At 46.3% G+C, this 13,753-nt stretch overlaps 1 protein-coding gene across 2 annotated transcripts in view; it reads right to left on the bottom strand.

Moving 5' to 3' along the window:
* The window catches only part of daam2 (dishevelled associated activator of morphogenesis 2), a 355,177-nt gene that overhangs the window by 87,368 nt on the left and 254,056 nt on the right, over positions 1 to 13,753 (bottom strand). For both annotated transcript variants that reach the window (XM_078212233.1, XM_078212234.1), the window contains exons 15-16: positions 5,854 to 5,961; positions 46 to 152 (exon numbers count right to left, since the gene is read on the bottom strand). In XM_078212233.1, coding sequence (XP_078068359.1) covers positions 46 to 152; positions 5,854 to 5,961 — 215 coding nt within the window. The remainder of the gene's footprint in view (positions 1 to 45; positions 153 to 5,853; positions 5,962 to 13,753) is intronic.

Here is a 13,753-nt window from a genome sequence, read left to right as displayed (position 1 = left end):
TTTGGAGAGGGTACATGATCGGCTTTGGATCATGGCTGTACTTACTTTGACAAGAGGATGACGCAGTTCTGAGCTCTTCGTCCATCAATCACCGACAGCTCCTTCACCTTTCTCATCGTGAGGTACAGATCTTCGGTGGAGCCGAGCTCTTTCTGCAGGTGCGGTTCGGGGGTTTTGTTGGAGGAAAAGAGAAAGTTAAACACAGATCGCCAGCCAAAGTGCCCGGCAAATCAGCATGACTGAAATTGAGCAGAGCGCAAGGTAGTGGATATCTCACTATGAAACTGAACAGGATTGACACTCACCTGCTCTGAGAGTTTAGTGTTAGTGAACAGGTCCTGTGTAGTGAAGGTTTCAAGCAGCAAAGGAAATTTAAACACACCAAGGTGAGTTAGTATTCAGCAGAAAGCATCCATGCAGGCAATGTGCTACAAAGCTACAAACCAACGTCTATCCAATCTTTATCACACGCTATTGTGGATGGTTCCACAGTGGCACGCAACATTATGTCAACGCCATCAAAATACCACTCTTTGCCACCTACCTCCACATCCAAAGATGTGCGGGTTAGATTGATTGGCCAGATTAAAAATTGCCCCTTAGAGTCCTGGGATGCGTAAATTAGAGGGATTAGCGGGTAAAATATGTGGGGTGGGATTGTGGTCGGTGCAGACTCGATGGGCCGAATGGCCTCCTTCTGCACTGTAGGGTTTCTATGATTCTATGATCCCTTCACCTCCTGAATGGCAGATGGAGTTTAATTTACATAAATGCGAGGTGTTATATTTTGGTAGATTGAACCAGGGCAGGACTTACTCAGTTAAAGGCGTTGGAGAGAGTTACAGAACAAAGAGATCTAGGGGATACATGTTCATAGCTCCTTGAAAGTGGAGTCACAGGTGGACAGGGTGGTGAAGAAGGTATCCAGCTGAAATTTCACAGCCTCTCAGCAAAGCTGTGCAAGGGAAAAGCATAAGGATTAAAAGCGGAGATAAGTAATAGATGCTCTGTTGGGTCGGCAAGTTGGGTGGCACGGTGGCACAGTGGTTGGCACTGCTGCCTCACAGCGCCAGGAACCCAGGTTCAATTCCCAGCTTGGGTCACTGTCTGTGCGGAGTTTGCACGTTCTCCCCGTGTCTGCGTGGGTTTCCTCCGGGTGCTCCGGTTTCCTCCCACAGTCCAAATTACGTGCTGGTTAGGTGCTAAATTCTCCCTCAGTGTACCTGAACAGGCGCCGGAGTGTGGCGACTAAGGGAATTTCACAGTAACTTTCATTGCAGTGTTAATATAAGCCTACTTGTGACTAATAAATAAACTTCAAGCTGATCTTCCTCTGCGCCTCAGCTGAATCAGTGAGATGTCAACTTTGAGCAACCTTCTGAGCACAGCTCTGAGTTAATGCTGCTACATCTCAGGCAGCTCATTCTTTCAGTTATAGCTACATGGAGGATTCCTTAGCTCAATATCCTTCATTCTCCTCTGGCACAGCACAAAGGGAGCCCTCTGCCAGCTGCTGTGGATCCAAGCGGAAGCCAAGACTCTGCTCACTACCACAGATGATGCGATCTAATACTGTTGCTCTATTCGAGTCCAGTCGCAGCGCTCTGACTGGGTCCCTCTTTCTTTTTAATGGACGGTAATGAAAACACTGTGTGGGCAACGCAGGAGCTGGTCGCCACATGTGCACGCAGCAAAGAGCGCGTTGGGCGGCACGGTGGCACAGTGGTTGGCACTGCTGCCTCACAGCACCAGGGACCTGGGTTCGATTCCTGGCTTGGGTCACCGTCTGTGTGGAGTTTGCACGTTCTCCCCGTGTCCGGGTGCTCCGGTTTCCTCCCACTGTCCGAAAGATGTGGAGGTTAGGTGGATTGGCCATGCTAAAATTGCCCCTTAGTGTTAGGGCAATTTTTAGCAGGGTAAATATGCGGGGTTATGGGGATAGGGCCTGGGTGGGATTGCTGTTGGCGCACATTCAGTGGGCCGAATGGCCTCTTTCTGCATTGTAGGCATTCTATGGGATTCTATGGGTCACATGTTTCGTCCGGCCCCTGCTGCCCTGCCTTGGACTGTGATTTCAGCGAGGAAGTACCAACTCGCCAACCCTACCAGATGACTTTGAGAGCCCGGGGCAGTGCCAGCTGCTTCTGGGGTGGCGCATGCGCTGGCACGTGTTCGAATATCATTCGTCAGGGGCCGACCAGATTGACGCGAATTACTGGTCTGAGACCCCATGAACATGCAACCTTATATGGGGGGGGGGGGGTGGGGAAACAACATCACCAAAAGAAACTTATCCAATGGGTGGCGAACACAGAGGGGACGGATTTAATCTTTTAAAAGATTCCTGCCTGAGCGAGCGAGTGTTAAATGATGCGGGAAGCTTAACCCCACCGCCTCCCCCCATTCTCGCCTCGACAGCCTTGTGCAATCGCTATGTCAACAATGGAGCTAGCCAGCCAAACATTAGGGTTTGATAAACTATCTGTGTACATTTTACACTGGCACATAAACAGTATGCAAAAATGCAGCGACAGTTTAGATTAACAGGCATCCAGCCACTTCAACATCTCTGAAGGAGCAGCACACTTTATTCCTTTATTTATACAGAGGCACACATATTTACATATATATATAGATAGATGAATCAAGGAGAGAGAAGGGCAGATGCGGAGGAAAAATGGCTGCCTTATATGGATCTTTCTGCGTACGCAGTGACCGACCCCCTAAAGTGTAAAGCAACCGACCAACTCTCTCTCAGGCAACTGCTATTTCACTGAACAAGGGCCGGCACAAACTTATTCTTTATCTGTTAGTTGTGGACAGATCCAATCCATCCTCCTCTGGGATGGAGAGATTCTTGGATTAGGTGTTGTGGCGCAAGGGAAAATACAGTAACGGTGGGTGGCACAGTGGTTAGCACTGCTGCCTCACAGCGCCAGGGACCCGGGTTCGATTCCGGCCTCGGGTCTCTGTCTGTGTGGAGTTTGCACGTTCTCCCTGTGTCTGCATGGGTTTCCTCCGGGCGCTCCGGTTTCCTCCCACACTCCAAAGATGTACAGATTGGGTTGATTGGCCATGCTAAATTGCCCCTTACTGTAAGGGGGACTTGCTACGGTAAATGCATGGGGTTATGGGGATAGGGCCTGGGTGGGATTGTTGTCGGTGCTGACTCGATGGGCCGAATGGTCTCCTTCTGCACTGTAGGGATTCTATGATTCTGTATGATTCTATGATGCTTCCCAAATTATCAGGAATATTTTAGCAATTTTAATATCAAATCCGAAGATCCAGGGTGGCAGCTACAGATGGGTACAGGTCTAGGATAGTTGGGGATGATTTTGGGATGGGTATTGGGGTGTTTGCCATACCCAAAGGTTGATCCACAGCTGAAATGAGTTGGCAGCTTGGGTGGATGGAGCCGGGACATTGGACACATTAAAAAGAAGCAGCTTGGTGTTCAGTTCCTCTCTGGCCATGGGGGAGGTGTCAGATGACTGGAGAACAGCTCATGTGGTTCTGCTATTTAAGAAAGGTTGCAGGGACAAGCCAGGGAACTACAGACCACTGAGTCTCACATCAATGGTCGGGAAACTATTGGAGAAACCTCTGAAGGAGAGCATCTATCTCCACTTGGAGAGACAAAGCTTGATCAGGGATAGTCAGCGTTGCTTCGTCAGAGGGAGGTCATGCTCACAAATTTGATTGAATTTTTTGAGGAGGTGATCAGGCGTGTAGATGAGGGTAGTGCAGTCGATGTAGTTTATATGGATTTCAGCAAAGCCTTTGAGTAGGTCGCACATGGGAGACTTGTAAAAAAGGCAAATTCACATGGGATGCAGGGTAATTTGGATTCAAAATTGGCTCAGTTATAGGAGGCAGAAGGTGTTGACAGAAGGCGTCAGTGTCCAGTGGCGTACCACAGGGATCCGTGTTGGGCCCTCTATTCTTCGTCCTTTATATAAATGACATAGATGACTATGTGGGGGGTAGGATTAGTAAGTTTGTGGATGACACAAAGATTGGATGAGTGGTTGACAATGAGGCAGAGTGTTTTGGGCTTCAAGAAGATATAGACAAAATAGTCAGATAAGTGGCAGATGGAATATAACCCTGAAAAGTGTGAGGTGATACACTTTGGAAGGAGCAATTTGACAAGGAAGTATTCAATGAACGATAGAACACCAGAAAAATCTGTGGAACAAAGGGACCTTGGCGTGTTTGTCCACAGATCTCTGAAGGCAGAAAAGCATATTAGTAGGGTGGTGAAAAAGGCAAATGGGACACTTGCCTTTATCAATCGAGGCATAGATTACAAAAGGAGGGAAGTCATGTTGGAGTTGTTTAGAATTTTGGTGAGGCCACAGCTAGAGTATTGTGTGCAGTTCTGGTCGCCACATTATCATAAGGATGTGATTTCACTGGAGGGGGTGCAGAGGAGATTCACCAGGATGCTGCCTGGGATGGAACATTTAAGTTATGAGGTTGGATGGGCTTGGGTTGTTTTCATTGGAGCAGAGAAGACTGAGGCGCGGCCTGATCGAGGTGTACGAGATTATGAGGATCATGGACAGAGTGGATAAGGAGCAGCTGTTCCCCTTAGTTGAAGGGTCAGTCACAAGGGGGCATAGGTTCAAGGTGAGGGGCAGGAGGTTCAGGGGGGATGTGAGGAATAACCTTTTTTACCCAGAGGGTGATGATGGTCTGGAATGCGCTGCCTGGGAGGGTAGTAGAAGCAGGATGCCTCTCATCCTTTAAAAAGTATCTGGATGAGCACTTGGCACATCATAACATTCAGGGCTATGGGCCACGTGGTGGCAGATAGGATGAGGTGGGAGTTCAGGTGTTTCTAATGTGTCGGTGCAGACTCGATGGGCTGAAGGGCCTCTTCTGCGCTGTATGATTCTATGAAAATAGGAAGATGGTACATTCAGTATTCTGGAAAGATGTGATCAAATGAGCTAAAGGTCTCCTTCACCCAAACCCATCTTGCAAACCGAAGTTAAAGGGCAGTCATAGCAAGATCACAGGTTAGGGGCGTTGAATGTAAAGCTCCACTCATTTTAGGGAGGATTCTCCAGCAGCCTTTAGCAATTGAGTATACCAGAGCCTACTTGAAGTGAGTCCCTTCTCAAGAGAATAACTCAGAGAAGGCATACTTCTGGGTTGAAGGAAATTGAAACCCCTTGATTAAAACCCAATAGCCAACTCTTGACTCAACAAGCCCTGACCTTCAACAGTTACTTCCAGCTTCTGGAATCCACTCAACCCAACCAACATTAAAAAGAAATAATGCAGCAAAGAAGGCCATTTGGCCTGCGACGTCTGTGCCAGCTCTTTGAACGAGCTCTCTAAATAGTTACCTCCACCTGCAACCGTTCTCCCTGAAGTATTAACTCATTGCAAGGGGTGCCATCTTACTGGCCACTCACGCCACAGTCCCACTACAGCGAGGTTGGAGAATTTGGCAGCCAGCCAAATCTCCATTCACTGCAGTGGGACTGGAAAATCCGGCCGGCGTGAACAGTGATAAGATTCCGGCCGATGTTACTATTAATTAATCTGTTCCCACCAACCTTTCAGGCAGTGCATTCCAGATCTCAGCAACTTGCCATGAAAAAATTCTCCTCATTTGTCTCTAATTCTTTCACCAATTATCTTATCTCTGTACCCTTTAGTTAGTAACCTTTGCTGTCACTGGAAGCAGGTTCTCTTCATCCAAACACTTCATGACTTGGTCAAAACCATCTATTGAACATACTGGTGCCTTCCAGTCGAATGAAATCCCTGAGGGCTAGTGTATTTATCTTACTCTATGTTGCTGCCTCGATGTGAATGGATAACGAGAAATCCTACCTGCTGCCTCTGGTAGGCGGAGAACATCTTCTCGAAATCTTCCAGGTCGAGTGTGTTGAAGGCTCGGAGGTCATCTATCTCATTCCAGACGGTGCCTCCAATTCTGTCCTGCAACAGTCCAGACCATAGAAATGTCAATGAGCTTGTGTACATCTGAGATCAGAGAACCTGAGATATTGAAAGGATTGCCAAGGGTGCAGCAATAAACGTGGCCGCATCATAAGTTCATCAGATATAGGAGCAGAATTAGGCCATTCGGCCCATCGAGTCTGCTCCGCTATTCGATCATGGCTGCTGTGCTCCTCATCCCCATTTTCCTGCCATAACCCTTCAACCCATCACCAATTAAAAATCTGTCCAACTCCTCCTTAACTTTACTCATTGTCCCAGCATCCACCGCACTTTGGGGTAGCGAATTCCACAGATTCACAACCCTTCGGGAGAAGTAGTTTCTCTTCAACTCTGTTTTAAATTTGCTACCCCTGTCCTAAGACTATGACCTCTCGTCCTAGAATGCCCCACAAGAGGAAGCATCCACTCCACGTCTACTTTATCCATACCTTTTGTCATCTTGTATACCTCAATTTGATCTCCCCTCATTCTTCTAAATTCCAGAGAGTATCGGCCTAAACTGTTCAATCTCTCTTCATACGACAAACCCCTCATCTCTGGAATCAATCATCATACAGCTCAAGTCTTCACAGCTCGATATCGTAATATTACAATTCATTTGCAAATTTCAAACATGCTTCACGTTTATAGTTTAAATGCCGACACTATTTTCCTTTGAACAGCATGTCCGCATCAATATTGCCTCTCCAACACAGTCTTGTTCTGTTTATTACTTCCACCACTCAATGTGGGAGACGATAATGTTTTCTCCCCTGTCAGCACATCACAAAAGCTAATGGGCAGATTTCAACAAAATTTGGTACACAGATAGGGTATAGCCAAGGAAGAACTCATTGGGTGGAACTTCCCCGTCCCACGCGCCATGGGAATCGTAGCGGGCGGGACAGGACCATGCAAAGGTCTGTTGACCTTGGGCGGGATTTTCCAATCTTGGGGCGATCGCGGTCGGAAAATCCTGTCCATCGCCTTTTTTTAAAATCGTTCATGGGGATGTGGGTGTCGCTGGATGGGCCAGCATTCATTGCCCATTCCTGAGGGCATTTAAGTCAACCATATTGCTGTGGCTCTGGAATCACATGTAGGCCAGACCGGGTAAGGACAACATTAGTGAACCAGATGCGGTTTTTCCAACAATTGACAATGGTTTCATGATTGTCATTAGACTTTTAATTCCAGAGATTTTTACTGAATTCAAATTTCACCATCTGCCGTGGTGGGATTTGAATCCGGGTCCTCAGAGCATTAACGTGGGTCTCTGAATTACTAGTCCAGTGACAATACCACTAAGCCACTGATTGGCTTTTTCTGAAGATACAGGCCAGAATTTTACCGCCCCGCCCACCACGGGAATCGGAGCGGGCGAGGGGTGGACGATGGAAAGCTCCACTGACCTCAGGTGGGATATTATGGTTCTGGGATGAGCAAGGCCATAAAATCTCTCCCATTGATATGGACCCAGATCCTGCAATATTTTAACAATTCACTAACACTGGGGGTTTAAGGTAAATTGACTTTTCTTTTCAGAATGTTGTGGGTTGCTTTGTTCAGAAGATTGTTGATTGTTTTTTAATGTTGCGGATTGTCTCTGCTGCTGTGCTGCAGTTTGTCACAGCTGTCAAGATGTGAGCAGAGTTTTCAGAGCAGGTTGTTGGCTGTAGCTTGACCACAGCGAAATGGAAGAGCTTAATAAAAAGATTTATTTCTTCAGCTTTGTAGTTACAGAGCATCAACCCAGCAGGGAAAAGCCTCACATTTATAGGACAAAGATTCAGCTAAAAGTGGATATATGATATAATTTAGTTTTAGGTGAGTTATGATGGAGGCGTGTGTTCCATGTGTTCTCCTCACTTAACACACAAACTAGAAGTAGGAATAAAAATACCTGGAATTAAGAATCTACTGATGACCATGAAATCATTGTCGATTGTTGGAAAAGCCCATCTAGTTCACTAATATCCTTTAGGGAAGGAAATCTGCCATCCTTACCTGGTCTGGACTACATGTGACTCCAGAGCCACAGCAATGTGGTTGACTCTCAACTGCCCTCGGGCCACTAGGGTTGGGCAATAAATACTGGCCAACCAGCGATGCCCATAAAGCACGAATGAATTTTTAAAAAGGCCTTTCGGCCCTTCAAGCCTGTCCTGGCATTCAAGATGATCATGGCTGATCGTCCATCTCAATGCCATATTCTTGCTTTCTTCCCTTGATACCATTTTTTTCTTGAGTACATTCAGTGAATTGGCCTCCACAGCCTTCTGTGGTCAAGAACATTACATCAATGGGGACGAAGTAGAAAGGGTCGAGAGCTTCATGTTTTTAGGTATCCAGATCACCAACAACCTGTCCTGGTCCCCCCATGCCGACACTATAGTTAAGAAAGCCCACCAACACCTCTACTTTCTCAGAAGACTAAGGAAATTTGGCATGTCAGCTACGACTCTCACCAACTTTTACAGATGCACCAACAGAAAGCATTCTTTCTGGTTGTATCACAGCTTGGTATGGCTCCTGCTCTGACCAAGACCGCAAGAAACTACAAAAGGCCGTGAATGTAGCCCAATCCATCACGCAAACCAGCCTCCATCCATTGACTCTGTCTACACTTCCCCCTGCCTCGGCAAAGCAGCCAACATAATTAAGGACCCTACGCACCCCGGACATTCTCTCTTCTACCTTCTTCCTTCAGGAAAAAGATACAAAAGTCTGAGGTCACGTATCAACCGACTCGAGAACAGCTTCTTCCCTGCTGCCGTCAGACTTTTGAATGGACCTACCTTGCATTAAGTTGATCTTTCTCTACACCCTAGCTCTGACTGTAACACTACATTCTGCACTCTCTCCTTTCCTTCTCCATGAACGGTATGCTTTGTCTGTATAACGCGCAAGAAACAATACTTTTCACAGTATGTTAATACATGTGACAATAATAAACCAAATCAAATCAAATCAAATAAACTCCACGGGTAGATTTGTTCAGCATATTTTTCCTTTCATAAATGCATGCAGGCTTGGTCCAATCCTGTTAATGCTTTACAAATGTTCTGTTATCATGTCTTCTCTGATAAACACCAGCATCTTCCCTGAAACTGATGTCAGTTTAACTGGTCTGTAATTCACCCTTTTTTCCTCTTCCTCCCTTTTTAAACATTTGCCACCCTCCGATCCATAGGAACTGCTCCAGAGCCGATAGGATTTTGAAAGGTGACCACCAATGCATGCAATATTTCTCCTTTTATACTCTGGCATGTAGATTACCAGGCCCTGGTGATTTGTTAGCCTGTAACCCCATTCATTTCCCCAGCATCATTCTCTTATTAATACTGATTTCCTTCAATTCCGCTCTCTCACTAGTCCCTCGGTTCCCTAACATTTCTGGAAGGCTATTTGTGTTGTCTTTTGTGAAAAAAGAACCATAGTACATGTTCAGTTCTCCTGCTATTTTTGTTTGTGTGCGTGTGTGTGCACACGTATGTGTCAGAGTGTATGTGCACGTGTGTTGAATGCATGTGTGTTTGTGAATGTGTGTGTATGTGAATGTGTATGCGCGTGCATGTGTGCGCATGTGTGTGAATGTGTATGTGTGTGTGTATGCATGTGTGTGTCTACATACATGTGAATGTGTGTGCTTATGCGCACATACGTGTGAATGTGTGCACATGTATGTGCACCTGCATGCATGCACGTGCATGTACGCACATGTGTGCGTGCACGCGTTGGTCATAAATATAAAAGCCGGAATTTTCCAACCGTTCACGCCAGTGGGATTTTCCCATCCAGACACAGTTAACGGAGATTTGACTGGTTGCCAAATTCTCCGTCTTTGCTGCAGTGGGAGCGTGGCGTGAGCGGGTGGTACGATCACGCCCAACGAAGTTCATTGCGAGGGAAGCCTGTGTCACATTAAAAGCTTTATTTATTAGTCACAAGTAAGGCTTACATTAACACTGCAATGAAGTTACTGTGAAATTCCCCCAGTCACTACAATCCGGCACCTGTTCAGGTCAATGCACCTAACCAGCACGTCTTTCAGAATGTGGGAAGAAACAGAGCACCTGGAGGAAACCCACGCAGACATGAGGAGAATGTGCAAACTCCACACAGACAGTGACCCAAGCCCGGAATCGAACCTGGTTCCCTGGCGCTGTGAGGCAGCAATGCTAACCACTGTGCCGCCCAGTCTGGTTTCATCTACAGAGGAGACAACATCAATAACGAGCAAAGAATAGCAATTTTTTTCCCACTACTTGTTAATGGCCCTGTTGACAGTGTCACAACTGGTTATTACCTCAGATCAAACCACTGCGACTACTGCAGGAAACTATACCCTCAAATCCTGATAAATGCATAGGCGCACAATGCCAAGACAAATGTTATGCTTGGAGCGGGACAGCTAGAATTTGCAGACTAAAATAGCCCATTTATAAACTCCTGTCCCTGCAGCTCATTTAATCATTCATTCAGCACTTCAAGCTAAACAGAAACAGAGTCGATTTGGAGAAAGGGGGCGGGGAGGTGGGGGGACAGGGGGGAAATAAGGTTGGAAAGTAGGGATGTGTTGTCTACAAGGTGAAATCTGGCAGAAGGGCCAGGGTGAGCACAACAATCGCTATCTGGGATCCAGATTGCATTTCCAACAAAGCACCAGTTCGTGCACCAGGGATGTAAACAAAGATGTGGATGGAATATGGGAAGGCAGGATGCTGTGAAGTTGTGCAATGGGAGTTAATGGGAAGAAAGAAGGTTAGTTTCTTTAAAAGCATGTAACACACCCTCAGCTATGGTTCAGTGGGTCACTGGATATATTTAAGAAGGAAATAGATTTAGAGTCATAGAAGTTTACAGCATGGAAACAGGCCCTTCGGCCCAACTTGTTCATGCCGTCCTTTTTCTTTACCACTAAGCTAGTCCCAATTGCCTGCATTTGGCCCATAGCCCCCTATACCCATCTTACCCATGTAACTGTCTAAATGCTTTTTAAAAGACAAAATTGTACCCGCCTCTACTACTACCTCTGGCAGCTCGTTCCAGACACTCACCACCCTCTGAGTGAAAAAACTGCCCCTCTGGACCCTTTTGTATCTCTACCCTCTCACCTTAAACCTATGCCCTCTAGTTTTAGACTCCCCTACCTTTGGGAAAAGATGTTGACTATCTATCTCATCTACGCCCCTCATTATTTTATAGATCTCTATAAGATCACCCCTAAGCCTCCTACGCTTCAGGGAAAAAAGTCCCAATCTATCCAGCCTCTCCTGATAACGCAAGCCATCTAGTCCTGGTAGCATCCTGGTAAACCTTTTCTACACTCTTTCTAGTTTAACAATATCCTTTCTGTAATAGGGTGACCAGAACTATGCACAGTATTCCAAGTGTGGCCTTACCAATGCGTTGCACAACTTCAACATGCCACGGGAATCGTAGCAGTCGGGACAGGACCATGCAAAAGCCCATTGACCTTAGGCGAGATTTTCCGGTCTTGAGGCCAGTGCGGCTGGAAAATCCCTTACCTTTGATGCAGTACAGAAGGAGTGCTGTAAGGTGGGAGATGCCAATTTTTGGAAAAGTTGGGCCTAAAATTAATCCCACGATACTATTTTGAGGTGGAGCAGGGGAATGTTCCCTGCTCTTCCTGACAATATTTATACCTCAGTCAACAGCGCAAAAGACAGATCATCCAATTATTATCAAATTGCTGCTTGTGGGATCTTGCTTTGTACAAATTCATTGCTGCATTACAACAGCACTACATTTCAAAAAGTATTTCATCACTGGTGGAGTGCTTTGGACATCCTGGCATCATGAAAAGCACGATATATGAATCCAAGTCCTGCCTAATGAATTCAGTACCACAGTGGTTAGCACTGCTGCCTCACAGCACCAGGGACCCGGGTTCGATTCCCGGCTTGCGTCACTGCCTGTGCGAAGTCTGCACGTTCTCCCCGTGTCTGCGTGGGTTTCCTCTGGGTGCTCCGGTTTCCTCCCACAGTCCGGATGACGTGCTGGTTAGGTGCATTGGCTGTGCTAAATTCTCCCTCAGTGTACCCGAACAGGTGCCGGAGTGTGGTGACTGGGGGATTTTCACAGTGACTTCATTGCAGTGTTAATGTAAGCCTGCTTGTGATACTAATAAATATGCTTAAAACTAGAGTGAGCATTTTCAGTGTATTAGCCAATGATACATAGAACATAGAACATAGAACAGTACAGCACAGAACAGGCCCTTTGGCCCACGATGTTGTGCCGAGCTTTATCTGAAACCAAGATCAAGCTATCCCACTCCCTATACAGCTGCTTATCTGATGGTCCCATAAACTGCAACTGGATGAAAGACAAGTGACCATGAATATTTTTGTTCGCGTCGATCACTTTTTGTGAGCATACTGCAAGAGCAACTCCTTGAGCGCAATCTTACCGGCTGTTCACACCACGCTCCCACTGCAGTGAGGTCAGAGAATGTGGCACCCAGCCAAATCTCCATTCACTGCAGCACGATGGGAAAATCAAACCGGCATGAACAATTGTAACATTCCCAACCTCCGGCAAAATTTTCCCCGTTCCGTCCACCACTGGAATCATAGCGAATGGGGCACGGATCATGCAAAGGTCCATTGACTGCGGGCAAGGTTTTCTGGCTTTGGGGTGAGCGCGCTGGAAAATCCCACCCCTTGACCTTAATCTCCCCAGCTGAACCAGTGCAAGGCCAATGGAGGAGGTGTCTCTGACTAATGTTTCATCCGATAGACAACTGCTTTCGCAATGCCATTTTCCGTCATTACCACATCCCATCCCCTGTGCATTTGCGGTCTTGAACCCATAGATTTCTGAGCCAAAGAGAACTCAGTTTGGTCCACTTATATACAACACACCAGAAGCAATTGGAATATGTGCTTAGGCTTAGTACAATAATCAGGGCACATTAAACACAAACATCAAGAAGAATACTTCACCAGTAATGTTCATAGTGGTTCTACCAAGAGAAATAGACACATAGAAACTAGAAGCAAGAGTGGGCCATTCGGCCCTTCGAGCCTGCTCCACCATTCATTTTGATCATGGCTGATCATCGAATTCAATATCCTGATCCCTCCCTTCCCCCCCATATCCCTTGATCCCTTTAGCCCCAAGAGCTATATCTCATTTCTTCTTGAAATCACACAACGTTTTGGCCTCAACTATTTTCTGTGGAAGTAAATTCCACACATTCACCACCCTCTGGGTGAAGAAATTTCTCCTCACCTCAGTTCTAAAACATTTACCCCTTATCCTCAAACTATGACCCCTAGTTCTGGACTTCCCCGCCGTTGGGGACATTCTTTCTGAATCCACCCTGTCTAACACTGTTAAAATTTAATAAGTTTCTATGATAATAGTGCCTCAATTTGACAATGCCTTTTTACTGTTGAGACTCTTATACTCTTCAATGACAATCCCTCTAGCCAGGGATGACTTTCCCTCATTCAGTTTTGATGGGTTCTGAAATGGTTGCTAAGTCCACTGTGTGATCTACAGCACCTGCCACAAGACACATGTGATATTTGAAGGGACGCAATGTGTTCGGTGTGTTCCCAAATGAACCATTTCCATTTTGGTCGATCACAAGACAGAGTTGGCAAAAATGTTTGTGCTGCTTTGAAGACAATCCCAAAATCATTTCCTTTGTGTTCCTGGGAATCTTCTGCCACGTTCCAAGCAGTTACTTCGGGAGACAGGTGTCAGCCACACAAACACCATGTCCAGGCTAGGCAGGCTAGTTTTGAGTGATTTT

The sequence above is a fragment of the Mustelus asterias genome, chromosome 5 (genome assembly GCF_964213995.1).
Source record: "Mustelus asterias chromosome 5, sMusAst1.hap1.1, whole genome shotgun sequence".
Taxonomy (NCBI): domain Eukaryota; kingdom Metazoa; phylum Chordata; class Chondrichthyes; order Carcharhiniformes; family Triakidae; genus Mustelus; species Mustelus asterias.
The sequence above is the reverse complement of the archived record's forward strand: the minus strand, read 5'-3'. Positions and strand labels throughout refer to the sequence as shown.